Below are 22,304 nucleotides of genomic sequence, written 5' to 3' on the forward strand. Positions count from 1 at the left end.
AGTTGGCCCTGATTTCAGGCCAGCCTGGGCTACTACATGTAAACCCTCATCAAGCTGGGTGGGGACCAATGCTGTGATCAGAGCATCTGCACTGGGTGATGAGATGCTGGGCAAGCTTCATTGGGTGGGTGGGTACAGAGCTCCTGGGCCCATTTAGTAATCTGAGGCAGGGGCAAAGAAGCAGGTCTTTAATGTTGGGGGGTCTTGGGTCCCACAAGGCACAGACACCCTCTCTAGGATCAAATAAATAACAACTCCATCACCGCGAGAAAGTGAGGTGTGCACAGGGGTGGGGACTGAGCTCTCCAAGGGCTGGTGGGCCAGTGGGGCTACAGCCTGGGAGGGGCCTCCTGGGTGAGTCTTGGCCTCTGGAGTGAATCTGGACCGTGGAATCACTCACTCTCGGAACCAGAGTAGTCAGCCACGAGGGAGGAGCTGAGGCTGCAGGGCTGTGGTGTGTCCTGGGGATTGGCTGCCTCAGGGGAGGTGACTGGCGGAGGCTGGGTTCTGTCCTGACAGCTCTCCTCCTGCCCCAGTGGCCCGCTGTTCTTGGGGGTCTCGGCTGCCTCGAGAGAGCAGTCTCGGGGGAACGCAGGCCTGTTCTGGTTGGCCCCCTCTGGCATCTGTGGCTCCTCAGACTTGAAGGTTTCGGCCGGGTGCTGGGGGCTCTCTGGGACCTCCCGGGACCGCCGCCGCACGATGCCCAGGTACCCCATGGTGACAGGGGAGCTGGTGGGTGTGGCTCTGCGGTTCTGGGCCAGTTTCTTCAGGACACTGCTGGCTTTGCTGCTGCTGCCGCTGCCGCTGATGCTGGCACTGGCTCCCGGGGTGGAGGGGAACCAGGAACGGCTGATGATCTCTGTCCGCTTGAGCTTCTGCTTGTCCTCGTACGCTGCGGGGGGAGAAGGAGGTCCAGAGCCGCCCTCTGCCTGAGCACCTACCCCCCATCTCACCCCACCCAACTCCCCACACCCACTGGCCCCCACGCACAGTCTAGGGTGTGGAACTTCAGCAGGGCGGCCAGTCTGCGGTCATCCTCTGTCTCTGGCACCAGCGGGATGGCCAGGCTGGCCTTGGCCTGCAGTGCCTGGTCCCTCTCCTCCTCCTCCTGCATGGCTTTTTTCTTTTCCTGTGTCAGGGAGGAAGTGGGTGGAGAGGGACAGCGCTCAGTCAGTCAGTTGTGTGTGACTCTTTGCGACCCTACTGACTTAGCCCACCAGGCAGACAAGGATACTGGAGTCAGTTGACATTTCCTCCTCCAGGGGAGCTTCCCAGCCCAGGGATCGAACTCTGGTCTCCTGCGTCTCCTGCATTGGCAGGCAGATTCTTTACCACTGAGCTCCATAGAGCACCCATGGGGTGGGTGTCAGAGTCATGCCTCTTCCATGCCCTCTGAGCTGGGAGCTGGCACGGGCATCCCCTCTAGCTCTCCTCCCGTTTCCTCCTCTTTAAGTTTATGTGAGGAAAGGGCCTCACGCAGTGCTTGGGACACAGAACTTGTTCAACAAACAGGAGACATGATTGTTATTACTATGTGTGCCACTGGGTCCTTCACTGATTCATTTTTTTTTTTTGGCTGTGACTCAAGGTAGGCAGGATTTTAGCTCTCTGACCAGGGATCAAACCCTCGCCTCCTGCAGTGGAAGTATGGAATCCTAACAACTAGACTGCCAAGGAAGTTCCCAGTCATTCATTCTTTCCACAAATATTTACAGAACGTCCTTCTGGTGTCAGGCCTTGTTCTAGACACTAGGGGCGCAGCAGTGAGCAGACAAAAACACTTGCCCTGGTGAAGATGACATACAAGTGGGTAAGTGAGACAAAATGATGAGGAGAAAAAGTACGCTGGGGAGGGGGTGAGGGTTGGCAGGGGTTTCAACTTTAAATATGGCAGGTGGTGGAGGGGAGGGGCAGGGGCAGTCTCCCTGAGAAGATCATGTTCAAGAAAAGATGTCTAAGTGAGGGAGTCATGTGGGTATTAGGTGAAAAAGTGTTCCAAGGGGGAGGGAACAGCCTTTGCAAAGGCCCTGAGGCAGAACTGTACTTGCCAGTGAGGTGGCCAATGTGGCTGGAGCAGAATGAGCAAGGGGAAGGTGATGGGGGTAGGAAGGGAAAAGGGCAGATTATTTGGGCCTGGTGGGCCATGGGGAGGACTTTGGGTTCTACTTAAAGTAAGTGGAAACCACGGAGGGCTCTGAGCATAGGAGGGATGTGATCCCACTCAGGTGCTCATGGGTGCCCTCTGATGGCTGTGAGGGGAACAGGCTGTGGGACACAAAGCTAGGAGCCACCAGCGTGGACAGATTGTGCCAGTCCAGGTGGGAGATGATGGAGGCTGTGGATATTGTCAGAGCCTGCCAGAATTTGCTGACGGGTGCGGAGGTAGGGAAATAATGGTGTTATAACAGAGGAACAAGGCTGAGTGCCTGGAAGAACAAAGATGCTTCTGTTACTGAGAAAGGGAGGTTGCAGGCAGGGCAGGTTAGGGACTGATGGGGTTTTCCTGGGATATTATGTTTGGGGGCCCTTAGACACCACTCAGGGATGCCCAGAAGGCAGGGGACACACAACTCAGGCTACAGGCCTGGCCAGAGGGACACACTTTTAGTAACAAATAATTAGTAAGAAAACCCTTGGGCTTCTGTGATGGTCCAGTGGTTAAGAATCTGCCTTCCCAATGCAGGGGACACGGGTTCGATCCCTGGTCTGGGAAGATCCCATAAGCCACAGAGCAACTAAGCCAGTGAACCACAACTACTGAGGCTGTGTGCTGCAACTACTGAAGCCCGAGTGCCTAGAGTGTGTGCTTTGCAACAAGAGAAGCCACTGCAATGAAAAGCTTGTGCACTGCAGCTAGAGAAAAGCCGGCACAGCAATGAAGACCCAGCACAGACCAAAATAAAGAAAGATTATTAAAAAAAAAAAGCTGCTGGGCCAGATGCCTCTCCCAGGCACTGTGATGTAGGGAGGTGGTCCCCACCTGGAGGATGGGGAAACTAAGGGTGAAAGGACTGCCTATAGTTAGGAAGTGATGGGGCACAGGCTGGACCTGGGTCTCAGCCCACTTTGTGTTCTCCCTGCTCCACTGTTAGGACTCCCTTGGTGGCTCAGACGGTAAAGAATCTGCCTGCAGTGCAGGAAACCCAGGTTCAATCCCTGGGTCAGGAAGATCCCCAGGAGAGGGGAATTGGCTACCCACTCTAGTATTCTTGCCTGGAGAATTCCATGGACAGAGGAGCCTGGTGGGCTACAGTCCATGGAGTCACACAGAGTAAGACATGACTGAGTGACTAACTTTCACTTTCTTTGCTCCACTGTTGGTGATGCCTCACCGCCTGTGGTCCCGACCCCGGGCTGAGAGCCCCACTCACCCGGAACCTTTTCCGAAGCATGCTGTTGAGGGCGAAGTCGTCCTTCCAGGCGCTCTGGGCCTCCTGGATGTGGCTCAGGGTGGGGAGGGCCTTCTTGAGCGTGCTCCGGTCAGCCTCACCGTGCTCCAGGCGGAACATAGCATCCATCTCCAGCTTCTGCTTCTTCTCGTGCTCTGCAAGGGTGAGAATGGGGCTGGACTTTCAGGGCCCCAGCTCAGGAACAGGGTTGGGGTCTGAACCCACCCACAGTGCTTACCTGTGGTCAGCACCTGTTCGTTGTCCTCCATGTCCCAGCGCTCCTCCTTGCGCTGGGCGCCGCTCACAATCACGTAGTCACAGTTGGCGGGGTCTGTCTGCATCTCGATGTAGTTGACACAGAGGTGGCATTTCATCCTGAACCTGGGAGGGTGGAGGGTGGCAGGCAGGAATCTGAACACTGTGGCCGCCCTGGGACACCCTGTGACCCCTGCCTGCTTCCCTCCATCTGTGTATGTTACGTCATCAACTAGCATTTGCAGAGAACCTGCTACATGCTGGTCTCCGTGTCTGGGGGTACAGCCATGGGTGACACATATAGTCTCATGACTCTGGTACTGACCTTCTTTCTGGAGTTTATTTATTCATCCACGCATTCATTCATTTGTTCACTTATTCATTCAACAAACCCTCCCAAGCCAGGCTGCTCTGTGGCAGGCTTGGTGCCAGCTGCTGGGGACACAGCAGTGAAGGAAGCCAACCTGCTCTTGGCCGGGCTGATGTTCTAGTGGCAGCTGAGTGGGCAGGGAATGCTCAAACAACCACAGCATTGGGTGGAGAGCATTGCTTTAGGAAAGGCCTCTCTGAGAGGCGATTTTGGAGCAGAAATCCAAGGAGGGAAAGGGGGCCTTGTAGATGTCTGGGGAAGATGTTCCAGACAGAGGGCACCAAAGAGGGATTGTATGAGGGGCAGCGAGGAGGCTGTGTGGTTGGAGAAGAGTGAGTAATGGGGAGGGTGGGAGGAGGTGAAGGCAGGGAGGGGGCTTTGTGGGCCACGGGGAGACCTGAGTTTTTTAGTCTGAGGGAGGAGGGAGCCATGGGGGAGTCTAGACAGGATGCGCCCGGATTGATGGACCGTGCTGGTTTCCAGGAGAGACCTGCAGGGGGTGACCCTCAGGCAGATGATACAAGCCTCCCTCCCACTCAGACTTCTGTGTAGCCCCCCACCCCTAGGCCCACCAGATTGCCTCTACCTGTAGATTGGGGTCGTGTAGTAATTGCCAACCTTCTTCTTCTCTGCATTGTAACGAACACCTGGGAGGAGAGGGAGAGAACGAGGCTAGGGCGCACCCTCAGGGTCTTTTCCTGGGGTGGTGGGAGGGCGGACAGGAGTGGTGGCATTCCACGGGCCTGCAGGGGAGACACCTCCGGAGATTCAAGCGGAAAAGAGCCACGTCGAGGCTGCGGGATGGGTGCTCAAGCCACAGAGGGTGATGGGGTGGAGCCAGAGGGCCTGGGTTCAAATCCTGGCTCTGCCCTACCAGCTGCGTGACCTTAGTCCAGCTGCTCTGGCCATCTGGCCTCAGACTCCCTGATTATTGGACAGAGATGACTATGACAGCCACCACACAGGGCTGATGTGCAAACTTCAGAAGCTAGTTAACACACACGGAGCACTTAACACAGGGCTGCGTGCCAGTGATCACTCCAAAAGGGCTGGTTTTTGGGACTTCCCTGGCAGTCCAATGGTTAGGACTATTCGATTTCACTGCAGGGGACATGTATTCAAATCCCTGGTGGGGGAACTAAGACCCCTCAAGCCGCACAGCGCAGCCAAAAAGAAATGTTAATAAAGTGCTTAGTGCACAGCACGTGGCATGTGCGAGGGCTTGTAGACTTGACCTGCCACTACCACTGCCCTTACTGTTACCTTTAGCATTCAAACCCCTGACTGTGCCCACAGGCGCACAGATGAATGGACAGACAGGGGTCTGAGGCCTGGGGTGGGTGACTTGGCCCTCTTGGCTTGCGTTTTCTTCTCTGCAGTGCAGACATCCCAGCCCATCCCATAGCACCCAGCCCAGGGGAGAGCTTGCTCTATAAACAGGAGCTGGTGGTTTTCAGAGGGAGGGACCAGGTGACCCCACTGCTGAGGCTGAGTGACCCCTCTAACGCATCGCCCTGATCAGACCCAGCCGGGGACACCTGCTCCAAAGACCACGAGGCTCTCAGGGCACAAAGAGCAGGGCCCAGTTTGACCCTCGGGGCTGTGAACTGGAGCAGCCTCCAGCCTCCCAGGGAAACAAAACCCAGTGGGGCCACACTATCCACCACCCCAAGTTCTGTTCCTGTAGTTTAAGCCTTTTTCACTTAGTAAGCAAGATCAGAGCCCAGAATATATCATCTAATTAGTGAAAAAGAAACCCCCCAAAACCTGGATATTCTCTAGAAAAATAATAAAAGCCCACCTTTCTTTCTTTCTCTGCACTAAGCACTTTATATGCCATGGAGGTGGGCACTCATATCATGTGAATGTCACAGATGGGTAAACCGAGGCGCATGGAGGCTCTGTTGCCTGCTAAGGGTTGCCCAGCTTAGGAGTGGTGGGGACGGGATCTGAATCCAGAGCTTCCTAACTGCTCTGCCATGAAGTGGCCACAGCCCACCAGTTACTGGGGGTGGGGAAGGGGGGCCTATCTTCTCCTCGACTCTTGACTGGGGCATCAGCGAGATGGTCTCTCACAGCACCCAGCAAGTTAAGGGGCTCGCTGGCCCTGGGGCTGAATAGTGGGGGGCGGGGTGGGGAGCAGGCAGAAGCTCACCCATGCCGATGTGGTTCTTGCAGCCGTCACACCAGATGTTATAGGGCATCTCAAACCTACACAAACAGAGAACAGCTCATTTGTCCTTGTCCACGTGGGTTCTCCCTGGGTCTCCATGCCTGAGACTCTGGCTGCAGTTACGCTGCAAAGGGCGTGGATGTGGGAGGATAAAGAATGGTGGCCTTGGAGTTCCCAGGTGGCCTGGTGGTTAGGATTTGGTGCTTTCACTGCAGGGGTCTGGGTTCAATCCCCAGTCAGGGAACCATCATTCTGCATGCCTCGTGACATGGCCAAATACAAAACCAAAATGAAAACAAACAAAAAAACGGTGGCCCTTCCTGCAGCCGGACCAGGTCCATCACCTGGTTCTCTGGCTAGCTGACCAAGTCCAGGTGAGTGCCTCCAGTGGGTGCTGCCCTGTCTTCCCATATTCCGCTCTGTCTTTCCACATCCCTCCCTGTCAGCTAGTCAAGCTTCCAAGCAGAGGAGGAAACAGGCTGCAGGGAGCCCTGGTGACCTATTCCATCTTCACTAAGTTACTGTACTGTCCCTGGATCACTTTTTTCCAGCTCTACCTGCAACAGGCAATTCTGCTAAATTTCCATTAACAGTAGTGATGGAGCTTTTCTTTTAAAATAAAGCCATTAAGTAATGAATAAAGAGGTGAATTTAAGACACAGTATGTATGAGATGGCGGTATTCCCTGGTGGCTCAATGGTAAAGAACCTGCCTGCCAATGAAGGAGACATGAGACGTGGGTTCGATTTCTGGGTTGGGAAGATTCCCTGGAGGAGGAAATGGCAACCCACTCCAGTATTCTTGCCTGGGAAATCCCATGGACAGAGGGGCCTGGCAGGCTACAGTCCATGGGGTCGCAAAGAGTCGGACATGACTCATCAACTAAACAACAGCATATGAGATGAAGGCTTTGCAGACAGAGTGGATAAGAACGGGGTGCAGGCCCAGGGCAGGCACACTCGCTTGGCTTTGGAGTATGGGGGCATGGTAGGAGTTTGGAGGTGACCTTCAGCTCCATGCCTCTCACGGACTCTTCTGGGATATGTATCTTGATTCCTTTTCCATAGATGTTCCTGCCTCTGATGGTTTTGCTACTAGATGTTCTTCTCAGGCCCAGGCTGAACCCCAGAGACTGAGGGTAGAGTCCCTGAGGCCTAAAAGGAGACAGTGAGGGGCTCGCCCTAGAGGGTGACACAAGCTGGCTTCTGCTTCCCTCCACAGCCAACCCACAGGATGCTGGCCGGAAATAAGAGAAGCCTGCAGGATGGGCCATCGTCCTGGCTCAACTGCAGTAAAGGCTGAGATTCTTTATGCTCCCCACGTCTGTGCCTTTTGCGAGGTGCCTCTGCAGCGATTCCCATGAAGAGGTGGAGTATCCTGCCCCCCAAACCCCGCATCATGACTTGCTTTGGGGAACTGATGAGACAGAAGTGACAGGGTACCCAGCTCAGGGTCCCTGCCTCAAGAAGCCTTGTGTGCCTGTGCTGGCTCTCTTTGGGAACCTGGATGCTCCTGTATGAACAGGCCCAGGCTAGCTGGCTGGAGGAGAGCCACTTGGAACGGAGCCCAGTCTTACCAACCAAAGTCATGCTGGACCAGCCAGTCCCCAGCCAGGCAACCTCCAAACATGTGAGAGAGCCCAGCCCACATCAGCCAAGCCCAGCCAAGGCCAGCATAGGCATTCAGCTGAGTTGTAGACTCAGGAGCAACAGATAATACGTGCTTATTATTTTGTTACATGGCAACAGCTGACTGATACAGCAACTTTCTGCTTTATGGAATGAAGACCCTGAAGCTCTGGGCAAAATCAGAGGATCCTGAATGTTCCTTGAGGCTGACGCCAAGTGACACAATGAACCGAGGTCCTCAGGTGACAATCAGGGCCTTACCTGATGATGAGGATGCCCTGGGACAGCTTCCGAGCCCGCTCCCGAAGAGGGTGGCTGTTGTGGTATCTGTTGAGTGAGCCATGCTGTGTGGTAAGGAAGATGGAGCAGATTAGCACTGCTGAGTGGGCGGAGCTCAGGCCCTCTCCCACAGGCTGAGAGAGGCCTCATTCTTATGCTCCGCTGGGAGCGTTAACAGCAAACAGGAGGCACGGAGGCTTTGGTGAAGCAGGTAGAGCTAAATAAGCTGTGCAACCCTGGGCAATGACCTCATCTTTTTGCCTTTCTGAGCCTGGTTTTCCGAGTCAACTGGGGACAAGGATCACAACTGCCTCCGGGTGTCGTGGGGAGGACTGGGTGAGGCGACAAGACTGGCAAATGGCTGCCAGGCATTTTATGTGCCTCGTCTCACTTTAATCCCTCCATGTTTCTGGGAGGCCAGGTCGTTCTGCTTCCTCTTTGGACCTACGGGGAGACTGTGGCATAGAAAGGCCGAGTCACCAGGGACCACCAGCCAGGATGCTCTGATTCATTCAAAGGCCCGGACTGAGCACCCAGCATGGGGACACAGCCTGAACGAGACAGATGCATGTCCCTGGCCTTGAGCAGTAGACATTCCAGGTGGAGAGACAGACAACACGCAAATAAATAAACTGTGTGTCAGGGAGTTGTGAGAGCTATGAGAGAAATAAAGCACTCAGTCATGGGACATAACACGAAGTGGTGGTAAGGGAGGCCCTCTGTGAGGACAGACCTAAAGAAAGGAAAGCAGCTTTGTGGGTCAAAATGAGGCAGAGGTTCCCGGCAGAGGGAACAATGAGGAGGCCAGAGAAGCTGGAGCCGGAAGGGCGAGGGGATCTCATCCTGGCTCCGCTGGAAACACGCCACACCCAATGCTGGGTCCGCTGAGGACCATACTGACCACCCAGGAGGGAAGGCTGCCCCGAGACCCAGGTGATGAGCGTAAGGCAGGGAGGCTTCTCAGGCTGCCTGGGCTTCTGCAGCCGTGGTTCTGACTCCAGGAGGGGACGATGTGTGTGGGCGCCTGCCCAGTGGGGTTGCTTTGCTATTGTGGACACGGAGAAGGAAGCCTGCCCCTTACCTTCTCAGGGTTGAAATCAGGAGGGTAGTACTTGTTTACGCCTTTCCTTTCACCCTGGAAAGCAGAAGAGAGACGTGACTTAGGGTGGGTCCTGCAGGAGACGTACCTGTGCAGCCTTAAGGGGCGAGACCTGGACGAGGGAGACAGGGACTTCCTGGAGGATGTGTGGCTGAGGACTGGAGACTCAGGGAGAAAAAAATCCACTGTCAGGACTTCCCTGGCAGTCCAGTGTTTAGGCCTTGGTGCTTTCACTGCCGTGGCCCAGGTTCAATCCCTGGTCAGGGAACTAATATCCTGCAAGCTCCACGGCTCCACCAAAAGAACAAAACAAAACAAAACACGCTCCACCACCATTGCTGTGGAAAATTCCATGAGGGTCAGACTCTCCTAGAACAATGGCTATCATGGTTATTTTGGGACTGTGACTTAAAATAAGACATATTTAACACCACATACACATGTAACACAGTCGAAGCACGGGTTTCAGCAAAGAATGTTCATCCAGCTGTGAGAGTCCCTCTTTTAACTGCTAGCAGCCACCCGCTGAATTGACTGAAAGATCTACCAAAGCAGTGGGTCTCAAACCTGGCTGCATGTTACAACCATACATTTATATATATTTTTAATACTTATTTATTTGGCTGTGCCGGGTCTTATTTGCAGCAGGTGGGATCTAGTTCCCTGAACAGGGATCGAACCTGGGCCTCCTGCATTGGAAGCGCAGAATCTTAGCCACTGGACCACCAGGGAAGTCCCCAAGGAGTTTCTAAAATACTGATGCCTGACACAGCACCTGCTCTGGCGCCCGGAAACAGGGCTTTTCCTTTCTCTTAATTTTTTGGTGTGGTTGTTGTTGTTGTTTAGTTGCTATCATGTCCAACTCTTTGCAACCCCATGGACTGTAGCCCACCAGGCTCCTCTGTTCATGGGATTCTCCAGGGGAGAATACTGGAGTGGGTTGTCATTTTCTTCTCCAGGGGATCTTCCCGACCCAGGGATTGAACCTGCGTCCCCTGCATTGGCAGGAGAAATCTTTACCACTGAGTCATCAGGGAATCCCATTTGAAAAAAAAATTATTTATTTATTTGCTGTACTGGGTCTTAGATGCAGTTCTAAGGGGATCTTGTTCCCTGACCAGAGAAGTCACAGGACACGGGGCTTTTCAAAAGCAACCTGGAAAACATGTTTCTACACATCCTTGTGCATACATGTTTATTTGCAATAACCAAATAGTAGAGACAACCCAGGTGTCCATTAATGGATGAATGGATAAACAAACTGTAGTCCAACCATATGATGGGATATTACTGAGCCATAAAAAGGAAGGAAGCTCTAATACTTGCTATAATGTTTTAACAGATAAACCTTGAAAACATCCTGCTAAGTGAAAGCAACTGGATACAAAAGGACACATAGTACATGATTCCGTGGACATGAAAGGTCCTGAACAGACAAATCCACAGAGACAGGAAGCTGACTGGGGGTTGCCAGGAACTGGGAGTGTGGGTGGACGGGATGTGAGTGACTGCTATTGGGTATAAGGTTTCCTTTTGCGGGTGATGGAAATGTTTTGGAACTAGAGAGAGGTGGTTGTTGCAAAATATTGTGAATCTACTAAATGCTGCTGAATCACACGCTTTAAAATGTTCAAGTTATGTTATGTGAATTTCACCTCATTTTTATAAAAAGGAAAGAAAAGCAAAAAGCTCCTGGGGTGATTTTAGTACACACAAAAGTTTGGGCTTCCCAGGTGGCTCCAGTGGTAAAGAACCTGCCTGCCAATGCAGGAGACATAAGAGATGTGGGTTCGATCCCTGGGTAGGGAAGATCCTCTGGAGGAGGGCATGGCAACCCATCCCAGTATTCTTGCCTGGAGAGTCCCCATGGACAGAGGAGCCTGGAAGGCTACAGTCCATGGGGGTCTCAGAGTCAGACATGATTGAAGTGACTTAGCATGCACGCAGGCACAAAGTTTGAAAACCATTGTACTGAAAAGACTATGATGCAGAGTTTAAAAATACCTTAGAGCTCGGGGTCAGGGGTAGGGATGGGGAAGGAGACTTTTAGGGGAGAGAGGAGGCTACTTAAGGGGCGCTTCCCTGTATCAAAGACCAGAAGACAAACCCGGTGAGCACAGCCCGTCTACTTACCATCTTGGTAGCTGCCTATAGGTCCTCACCCTCCACGTGGCCAATCTGAAAAGATGATGAGACACTGCTTTGTGGACTCATTGCCCAGTGCTGCCTTTCTGGACAGCCCAGCAGTCCACAGATTCCCTGTGAAGATGCAGGGGGCTGTGCGTGGTGGTCCTCCCCCTAGGTGTAGGAGGCATCCGAGGAGTGGTGTTTGGTTGTTTGGAAAGGGAGTGTCCTGTCCACTCTCCATCCAACATATATTTCCCAACTGACACTTCTCACCCTTCCATGGCCGCCATCATCGCTCACCTGGAGGAGTACTGTCACCTCCTCACTAGGCTCCTGGCTCTGTCCTTGACTCTCATGGTCTGTTCTCCTCATAAGGGCCAGAAGGATCTCTTCAAATATAAATCTGAACTACAGCTCTCCTGCTTAAAACCCTCCAGGGGGCTTAAAACCCTTCCCTGGTGGCTCAGAGGTGAAGAATTCACCTGCCAATGCAGGAGACTCGGGTTCGATCCCTGGTCTGGGAAGATCCCATGTGCCACAGAGCAATTAAGCCCCTGAGCCTGCTCTCTGGAGCCCAGGAGTGGTAACTATTGAGCCCATGGGCCGCAACTATGGAAGCCTGAGTGCCCTAGAACTTTACTCCACAACAAGAGAAGTCACTGCAATAAGAAGCTGGAGCACTGCAACTACAGAGTAGCCCCCACTCACCATAACTAGAGAAAACCTTGTGCAGCAACAAACACTCTGCACAACCAAAAAACAAGCAAGTAAAAAAACCCAACCCAACCCTCCAGGGATTCCCATGGCTTTGAGAATCAAGTCGAGTCCCTTTCCATGGCCTATGGGGCCCCTGCTTGCCTCCCCAAGCCCAATTCTTACCCCTCTCCCTCACTCTGTTCCAGTCACACTGGCTTCCTGCCTTAGAAGGCTCAGCAGGTGCAGGCCAACTGCCTCAAGTGCTATTCTATCAGCAGTCTGTTCTTTGTCACAGATCTCAGCTCAGACATCACCTCAGTGAGAGGCCTCACCTGACATGTGATCTCAAGTCACTTCTTCCCTGGACTTTCTATCATGTCACCCTGTCTGTTTAGTTGTTTACAGTCGGTCTCCTCTGCCAGGTCACACTGTGCTACGTCTCTGGCACCCAGGACAGCTCCTGATAAATGCTGACTGTGTGAAACTCTGATAATTGATTGAGGTTCTGTAAGAACCAATGTCAGTGACACAGGTGTTAAATGCTGGGCTCCTTTAATGTGGGGTGGGGAGACTCCCTCCCCCTGCCTGTTCAGAGGAGAGACTTTCCAGTCAACCAGAAAGAAGTTCAACTTAATGCTAAAGAGAAACGCTATGGGAATGTGGGGTTAGCAGATGCAAACTATTATAGATTGGATGGACAACAAGGTCCTGCTGTATAGCACAGGGAATTCAGTATTCTATGACAAACTGCAACGGGAAGGAATATTTAAAGAATGTGTATATATATATATAATGTATAACTGAATCACATTGTTGTACAGTAGAAATTAACACATTGTAAATCAACTATATTTCAATAAAAAAACTAAAATTAAAACAAAAAAAGAGAGAATGACATTATGAGGGACTAAAGTGTAGTCCAGAATGGGGACTGGCAAATTTTCTCCATTGAGGGCCAGCATTTCTTTCCCAAAGACTCAACTGAGCCGCCTCAGCCAGAAACTAACTGACAGTATGTTACTGTATGGGTGTAGCTGCATCCTAGCAAAATTTATTTATGGACACTGAAATTTGAATTTCGCAGGACTGTCACCTGTCACAAAATATTCTTCTTTTTTTTCCTAACCACTTAAGAAGTTAAAACCATTTTGTGCCGGTGGGCTGTACAAAATCGGGTGGTGGTCTGATTTTGGCCTGTGAGTGTAGTTTGCTGGCTCCCTGTGCTAGAGTCAGGAAGTCTCTAATAATTTCTGCCAACTTAGCTGTGTGCTCTCTAATAGTTACTGTGTTTCACATGCTCCACTGATGTTATTACTATCTCCAGCTGACAAACGAGCACGTGGGAGCTTAAATAACTTGCCCGAGCTCAAAAGCCGACGAGAATGCAGAGCCAGGGTGAAAAGCCCCAGATATCAAGTCTTCCACTATCCCATCCTGAGCCCCTCTACATCTCAGATCCTCCACCTGTAACGTGTGCCCCTGGACCAGATTCTCCTAAAATCACTTCCAAACTAAAAATACTAACAAAACAGCAAGTGCCCACCCAAGCTTTCAGTTCAGTTGCTCAGTACTGTCCGACTCTTTGCGACCCCACGGACTGCAGCATGCCTGGCTTCCCTGTCCATCACCAACTCCCGGAGCTTACTCAAACTCATGCCCATCAAGTCAGTGATGCCATCCAACCATCTCATCCTCTGTCGTTCCCTTCTCCTCCTGCCTTCAACCTTTCTCAGCTTCAGGGTCTTTTCCAATGAGTCAGTTCTTCGCGTCAAGTGGCCAAAGTATTGGAGTTTCAGCTTCAGCATCAGTCCTTCCAATGAATATTCAGGACTGATTTCCTTTAGGATGGACTGGCTGGATCTCCTTGCAGTCTAAGGGACTCTCAAGACCCAAGCTTTAGAAACACACAGTTCCCTGAGCTGGAACTCCAGCTCCATTCCTCACTAGCTGGGGAACCTTGGCCAATGTCTGAGCCTCCCTGAGCGTACAGTTCCTCATCTGTAAAGAGTGGATGACAGCAAGAGGACTTTCTGTGGTCGCTGTAAATGAAATAACATACTGGGTAATGCCTGCACAGAGTAAGCACTCCATTTACAGGAGTTGGGGTCTTTCAGTGGTTTTATCACCCCAGTGAGTGGCACAGGTTAGACTATAGAGGGGATGTATAGAAATCTCTGGTTTTTGGTGTCAAGAATAATGATAAGTCCCATTGGCTCAGGGCATAATGCTGGCGCTTGAATCCTGATTCTGCTGCTTTCTAGCAGTATAGGCAAATTCTTCCTCTCTCTGAGCCTCAGTTTTCTTACCTGTAAAATGGGGTTTATAAAAGTATCAACCTGGTAAGGCTGCTGTCAAGACTCGGTGAGTTAAATAAGGATCTAGAACAGCGCCTGATGCCAAGTTAAACGATGGTCGTTTTATTTCTCATGACAAACCATTTTACAAGCGTCATTTTACAAAATCTTCACCACAACGCAGCCAGGTAGGGGCTTACTGCCCCTGAGGAAAACCTGAAGAGGTATCGAATATGGGCCGGGGTTTGAGGTCGGGGGTTAAGGCTGGGTCGCGGGCAGCTTCGAGCACCAGGCCCACGTCCGCAGAGCTCCGAGGACCCGGCACTTTCGCCCCCTTCGGTCGGCTCACCGGCCTGGTGAGGAAGTGGACAGACCCCTGGCCAAATCCGGCCTGCCCGCCCCTCTGCCCTCTTGCACTTACCTGCCCTCCTCCTGACGTCACGGCAAGCCCGTCCCGGAAGTCCCTTCTGGGCGCGCAAAGGGGCGTGGCGCACTCTCCGCGTGACTGAGACGCCTGCGCGAGGCGGGGCGAGGCGGAAGCGCCGCGCTGATGGGCTGGATGTCGAACACGCCTCTACTTCTCCGCCTCTGGAGTAGACCAATCGGGTCTGCCCTTCCCAACTGCACGCACGACACGATGCCCCACCCTCGCCCCGCCCATTTGCCCGACCCATTCCAAGCCCCGCCTTTCTGGCCGCCCGCTCTCCAGAGCTAGATCTAGCCCGCCTAATAAGTGGGGCAAAGATGGGCCTCTCCATATCCCGGGCCAAATCGAACTAGCCCATTATATATATATATATTTTAAGTTCTACCAGTTTGTTGCTACCAACCCATCTCCCTCCACCCTCATGCACTAGTGCTCAGTCATGTAACCCCATGGACTGCAGCCTGCTAGGCTCCTCTGTCCATGGACTTTTCCAGGCAAGAATACTGGAGTGGGTTGCCATTTCCTTCTCCACAGCCCCTTATTTTTGAATACCTAGCGAGATAAGAATTGTTTTTCCATTTTTTGAAGTAGTTGGTGGAGGGGAAGAAATCAAAAGGATAACACCTTATGACCTCATGAAGTTCAAATTTTAGTGTCCATATATAAAACTTTATTGGAGTACAGCTATGCCTATTCATTTACCTGTTGTCTGTAGCTGCTTTCCCACGACAACGGCAGAGTTGAATGGTTGCCACAGAATGCCTGTGGCCCATGCAACCTGAAAATGTACTATGTGTCCCTTGTCTTAGAGCCTTTGGACCAGCTTAATTTTGCCTTCTGCATGGGACAATGGCTTTTGAATGAACTTTTGTGCCTTTTAGAGCCTAACAGAATCTGTTCATTTGTTCATTCAATAGCTGTTTACTAGGTGCCTACTCTTTGTCAGGCCATGGGAATTTGAAAGCAAAGGACACACCTATTTCTCACTGATGCAGACATGTCAACTGACAATTTATCAAGGACAGTGTGAAAAATGACGCTACTACTACGATTGCTACTATGACTGTGTAATTTGGTGCCAGGCTCTGTTCTAAAGCTCTCATAAGTCAGATCTCCTATAATGGAGGCTCAGACAGTTAAGAATCCACCTGCGATTCAGGAGACCCAGGTTTGATCCTTGGGTCTGGAAGATCCCCTGGAGAAGGGAATGGCTAACCACTCCAGTATTCTTGCCTGGAGAATCCCATAGACAGAGGAGGACCAACCCTAAGACTGGGGAGCCTTAAACAATTCACTTTATAGGTAGAACTGCAGAATATGAAATAACTACAGAACAGTAAAAATAAAGTGCAAACCAGAAAAACCAAGTTAATCATCTTTTGCAGGTGAGCACTGAAGCCGACTAACGGTGCAAGCTCTTTGATTATGGAAAACAAGGATTTGAAATGTAGGGGGCTACAAAGCCAGGACAATGAATGGATCAGGGGTCTCTCAATGTGAAGTTGTCCTTGCCGATTACTTAACCCATTTTCCAGCAGTATCAGAGTTCATGATTTGGTGGTTGAGGGGTCTGAGTCCAGAAAGAAAATGAAAGGTCGAATCAAGAACTCCAGAAAATGCAGCTAGATATGTTTTCAAATCAACTTCAGACAAAACAGAAACCTCAATGCCTATATATTTGCCTCTGTAAGATCCTGGTGTGATCAGGACAACATTCAAGTTTCTCAGATATACACTGGATTCTAGAAAATCCTCTTCCAGTTGGAAGGCAGAAAGGACAGGACCAGCTCCGGCAGGAGTCACTCCTCCGGTGGCCAGGCTCTGAGCACACGGTGCACCCAGGGAGCCTTCGTGCCCTTGCCATGAACCCCAGAGGAGGGAGCAAGAGAGGACCTCCAGAGCTAGCAAGTTCAGTGCCACACCTCCACTGGTTAGCTGCTGCACCTGGTTTATTCTGCAGCTAAAGTCTTTTTTTTTTTTAAAGGAAGAACAACTGTCCTTATTCAGAGATGACATGCTTTTTAAAATTATTTATTTATTTGGCTGTATCGAGTCTTAGTTGTGGCATCTCCGTTGCACCCTTTGGGATCTTTCTTTGAGGTTTGCAGGCTCAGTAGCTGCAGCACATGGGCTCTCTAGTTGCAGCACATGGGCTCTGGACCGTGTGGGCTCAATGTGGTGTGTAGGCTTAGCTGCTCTGCAGCATGTGGGATCTTAGTTCCTTGACCAGGGTTCGAACCCAAGTCCCCTGCATTGGCAGGCAAATTCCTAACCACTGAGCTTTCAGGTAAGTCCCTGAGGCTAAAGTCTTTGGCGGAAACAAAAATCTTGAAAAAGAACATCTGATGGATAAACAGCACATCCTACTCTCTAGCACAGGGACCTATATTCAACATTGTGGGATAAACCAGAATGGAAATGAATATAAAAAAGAATGTATATATGTGTGTAATTGAATCACTTTGCTGTACAGCAGCAAATTAACACAACATTGTAAATCAACTATGTGTGTGCATGCTCAGTTGTGTCCAATTCTTTGTGACCCCATGGACTGTAGCCTGCCATGCTCCTCTGTCTATGAGATTTCTCAGGCAAGAATACTAGAGTGGGTTGTCATTTTCTTCCCCAGAGGATCTTCCTGACCCAGGGATTGAACCTGCTTCTCCTGCATCTCCTGCATTGGCAGTTGGATTCTTTACCACTGAGCCATAGAAATGTTTTGTGTGTGGCAAGAGGAGTGTAGCGATGCAAGGGGCTTTTCAGGGTAAAGAGAGCTCTTTAATTGGACTGTGTCTCTAAAAAGGAAGAAGGAAGGACTGGATTAAATGAGACAGGGGCCCTCCCTTCCCAGTGGTGGAAGGGCACCTTGAAGCCACAAGGCCGCATCATGCTTTGTGGCTCTCTAATCTACAAGAGAGAACAAGAAGGGGAGGTCTGGACCTTGACGAGCTCAATGCCATCTGTGAATTACCTCCAAACAAGAAGAATAACATGCTTAATTCAGGTGCTGCTTTTATTGCACCAAGTTCAAAGGACTTTTAAAGGACGCCTGGGCCTTTTATGGGTTTAGGAAAACTGGATTCTTGGGTTCTATTCTTGGCTCTGCTGCTTGCTATTTTAGTCAGCCTGGTGTGCCATAGGAAGGGTTTGATGATCTCTTGGAACCGATTGTTCTTGAAATTTAAGAAGAGAGCAAAGAACCAGAGAAGTAGACACTCCCAGCATTTCTGGCTTTCTAAAAGCCTTTGAAGGAATAACTCAGTGCATTTTGGTGTATGGCTGGAAGGAGGAGGCCAGGAATGATTAATGGTACAAACAAGAAGACATTTCCTGTTCTCTCTCTTTTTTAAAAATATTCTAAAAAAAATTTTTTTTTTTAATTTGGCTGTGCTGGGTCTTAGTTGCGGCATGCATGATCTTTAGCTGCAGCATGCAAACTCTTAGCTACAGCATGTGGGGTGTTAGTTCCCTGACCAGGGATCGAATCCATGTCCCCTGCATTGGAAGGTGGATTCTTAACCACTGGACCACCAGGGAGGTCTCCATATGATGTTTCTTCATGGCATTCACTATCTAATCCACCTGCCTAAAGATGATATTTTCAAACAGCAAACCAGAAACATATGGAACCAGCTTTGGGGATAAGACCAGGGGCATAGGGATTGTGCTTGGTGAACACAGAAGTGCCCACCTCTTCCCCCCAGCATGCATCCTAGTTAATAAATTCTTTCTCCTCCTGTGACAAGGAACGCATGTGAATGCTGCCCTCCAAAAGGGTGCTGATTATACAGAACTGACACAGATGAGGGAGGAGATGCTTTGTCAATGAGAGAACTGGTGAGGGTAAGAGAAAAAAGGGAGGAGGGAAAAGAGAGAAATGTTGTCTAGTACGCCAATACTTCCTGGGGGGTTGCAACATAACCTTAAACCTCAAGCAAAATATTTAGATTGACTTTCTTTATGACTTCCCAACTATATCTTGTTCAGTCATTTATTTGATTCATTTATTGAGTACTTCTAGGTGTCTGGGGCTTCCCACTGTCTGGGGCTCAGTGGTAAAGAATCCACCTACCAATCAATGCAAGAGACACAGGAGATGCGGCTTCAATCCCTGGGTCAGGAAGATCCCCTGGAGGAGGAAATGGCAACCCACTCCAGTATTCTTGCCTGGAAAATCCCATGGACAGAGGAGCCTGGTGGGCTGCAGTCCATCGGGTTGCAAAGAGTCGGACACGACTGAGCATGCACGCACAACTAGGTGTCTAGAATTTTTCTAAGCGTGGGAGATGTAGCGATAAATAAAATGGATAATCTTTGCCCTCTTGAGCTTACATTCTGGTGGGTTCAGGTTGGATCATCCTGGGCAGACCGTTCTCTATGAGCAGGATACCTCATTCCTTACTTCGAGTTCCTGCTCTTTGAAGACAGGACATAGAATCTTCTGACCCATTACCCCAATCTGGCAACTGCAGAGTATGTGGAAAGACAGGTGGGTGCTGAAAAGAATTAATTAAATGGATGATCTATGGCTTTTTGTGGGTTTCCCAGGTGGCTTAGGGGTAAAGAATCTGCCTACCAAAGTAGGAAACACAGGTTCAATCTCTAGGTCGGGAAGATCCCCTGGAGAAGGAAATGACAGCCCACTCCAGTATTCTTGCCTGGAAAATCCCATAGACAGAGGAGCGTGGCAGGCTACAGTTCATGGGGTTGCAAAGAGTCTGAGCAACTGACTGAGTGACTAAACAACAACATGGCTTTTTGTGTGAAGACCAAACAGGTCAGCATAATTTATGTGGATGCTTGAGACATTCCTGTAATTTAAGCAGCACATCATGGGGGCATTTTAAAAGACCACTTTTAGTTTTATTTTTCCTCATGCAAATATCAGGGTGTGTTTGTGCTTAAACACCGTAATTTCCTACAAACAAGTCCCTGCCACTGCTGTGTTAAACGCCACCATAATTTACTTGTTAGAATCAGGAAAAATAAAGAGTTTGTCTGAGTGGTAACAGCAGCCTGGAAGAACTGACTCTGTAAGATATGTTTAAGGGGACAGGCCAGGAGGCTGAAAGATGTTAATGAAAGACATTTGGGGGTGAAGAGGGTGCTGGGATGGGGGTGGGTGGCTTAAATAACTTCAAGGTGGGGAGAGTTATCTTGTTAGACTCTGAGCATTTCCAAGTCCTTAGAAATCATCTCACTATCCTCATTTGACAGATGGGAAAATCAGTCCAGAGAGCTTAAGTGACAAGGCCACAGAGTTTGTAATGGCAGAGCTTGGCACAGAACCCAGCTCTCCTGATTCTTAGCCAGTGCTTATTCTACAGTTGACCTATCCATTACAATCACCCATTGTGTTCCATATAATCCAATTGTGATAATCAGTTTCCAGAAAGTTGGGCTATTTTAAGGATCTCCAGAGAGAGAGAGAATTAATATGATACATAATTTGGGGCAGGAAATCAACCCTGAATATTCATTAGAAGGACTGTTGCTGAAACTGAAGCTCCAATACTTTGGCCACTTGATGATGTGAAGAGCTGACTCACTGGAATGAGTGATGCTGGGAAAGACTGAAGGCTAAAGGAGAAGGGGACAGCAGAGGATGGGACGGTTAGATAGCATCACCGACTCAATGGACAGGAATTTGAGCAAACTCCAGGGGATAGTGGAGGACAGAGGAGCCTGGCATGCTACAGTCCACTGGGTTGCAAAGAGTCAGACACGACTTAGCAACTGAACAGCAACACCACCACCACCACTTTGGGGCATAGAGCATGATCCAAGAATTAAAAACTTATTTAGTGAAAATGAGTAGATTTATCTGTCTTTGAAAAATTATCTATTTATTTATTTTTGATTGCACTGGATCTTTATTGCTTTGTGTGGGCTTTCTTGTTACGGTGAGTGGGGGCTATTCTTCGTAGTGGTGCATGGACTTCTAATTGCCGTGGCTTCTTTTGTGGTGGAGCACAGGCTCTAGGCCCACTGGGTTCAGTAGCTGCAGTGTACTGGCCTTAGTTGCCCTGCCCATGTGGAATCTTCCTGGACTAGGGATGGAACCTGTGTCTCCTGCATTGGCAGGTGGATTCTTATCCACTGTGCCATCAGGGAAGTCCAGAGACAGAATGTCTTAAGTTTTGGCTCTGGTCAGTGGTTCTCATGGTCCCTCAGAGGACATTTGGTTGTGACATTTGGAGGCAGTCATATTCCTGGCATCTAGGGGATAGAGGCTGGGTATGCTGCTAGATGAAACATCTTACAGCGAACAGGACAGCCCACCTCCCAAAGAATGACCCGGTCCCAAATGCCAGTAGTGCTGACATTGAGAAACCCAGAGACACAGGAACCAAAACGGGAGCTCAGATTAGAATTTGGACCTTGGTGGAGATGCCAAGTGGGCTGAAGAATTTGCCAACAAAGGTACTGTTTCAAAAGGTGAGCATATATGGGCTCCTAAATCCAACACTTTTCCCATCCTGTTTATGTCCAGATGGTGTTTGGGGCACTCTGGGTTGTTATTTTTTACCTTCACTCCGTCTCCCCACCCCCAACATTTAAACACAAACCTCTCATTCCTCCCTGGTGGTTCACTCTACTTTTCTGAGCTCAGTTTCTTTCTCTGTAAAATGTGAATAATACGCCCACTTCGTCTGGCCGTTGAAATCAGAAGAGTTGGGTTCTGCAGTGCGGGAGACCTGGGTTCCATCCCTGGGTTGGGAAGATCCCCTGGAGAAGGGGATGGCTACCCACTCCAGTATTCTCACTTGGAGAATTCCATGGACTGTCTAGTCCATGGGGTCGCAAAGAGTTGGACATGACTGAGCGAATTTCACTTTCACTCTCATTCCTGCCAAGGCACAAGGTTCATTGCATCCCCCGATCCTCCAGTAGGGGTTACCCCAGGGTGGGCACCTTCCCCTCTTCCTCCTGCCAGGCACCAGCTGTGCCTCATGAGTGGGTCTCACTTTACTTTTCTGGGTTCAGTTTCTCTGTAAAATGAGAATAATATGCCCACCTCCTCGGGCCGTTGAAGGGCTGCCTTCACCCCATCACTCCCACCACGGAGCCCGCCCTGTTTCCAGTTTTATGAATATTTTTTGGCCTCTGGGGTAGGAGCTGTGAAGCCGCACACTACAGATGGGGAGACTGAGGCTAGCCACACGGACCCGAAGCGCAGTCTCACATAGCTTTGAAGGAAGGTGCCAGCTTGGAAGGCGGGGATCTTCTCCAGAGTCCTCTCAGCACTAAGGGGGCATCCAGACGAGCTGCTTATTCTTCCTGGGTCCCTAATATCCTGCTTCCCCGCGCGGCGAGGCTCCGGCGAGGAGCAGAGGTCGAGCTTGGGGCTCAAAAGGTGGAACCTCCGCGGCGCGACGCTGGTTCTGGGGCATAGGCGCGAGCGTCAACCAGCGCGGGGGCCTGCGGAAGGCGCGCGGAGTGCTCCAGGCTCTACCTTGACGCCCGCTCGGTTGTCATGGCAACCGGGCCCGGCAGCCGCAGGACTTCGACTGCGGTGGCTTCTTTTGTTCGTCCACAGCTTTTTGCCTCAACTTGGTGACTCTTT

At 50.6% G+C, this 22,304-nt stretch overlaps 1 protein-coding gene across 2 annotated transcripts; it reads right to left on the minus strand.

Moving 5' to 3' along the window:
• Positions 1–173: 173 nt before the first annotated feature.
• Positions 174–22,184, minus strand: YJU2B (YJU2 splicing factor homolog B). Of its 2 annotated transcripts, none has more exons than XM_081501504.1 (10): positions 21,907–22,184; positions 11,327–11,371; positions 9,176–9,229; positions 8,077–8,159; positions 6,170–6,225; positions 4,601–4,661; positions 3,628–3,770; positions 3,372–3,544; positions 991–1,129; positions 174–892 (listed from the first exon to the last, which is right to left on the minus strand). In XM_081501504.1, exons 2-10 carry the CDS (start codon positions 11,327–11,329, stop codon positions 393–395), a joined length of 1,212 nt encoding a protein of 403 aa, XP_081357630.1. In that variant the 5' UTR covers positions 11,330–11,371; positions 21,907–22,184; the 3' UTR covers positions 174–392. The 2 variants fall into 2 exon arrangements, with proteins under 2 accessions (XP_081357630.1, XP_081357629.1); XM_081501503.1 differs by lacking the exon at positions 21,907–22,184 and adding an exon at positions 14,732–14,761.
• Positions 22,185–22,304: the final 120 nt, after the last annotated feature.

Source organism: Giraffa tippelskirchi, chromosome 6 (genome assembly GCF_054371585.1).
Source record: "Giraffa tippelskirchi isolate mGirTip1 chromosome 6, T2T-mGirTip1v1.2.pri, whole genome shotgun sequence".
Classification (NCBI taxonomy): Eukaryota; Metazoa; Chordata; class Mammalia; order Artiodactyla; family Giraffidae; genus Giraffa; species Giraffa tippelskirchi.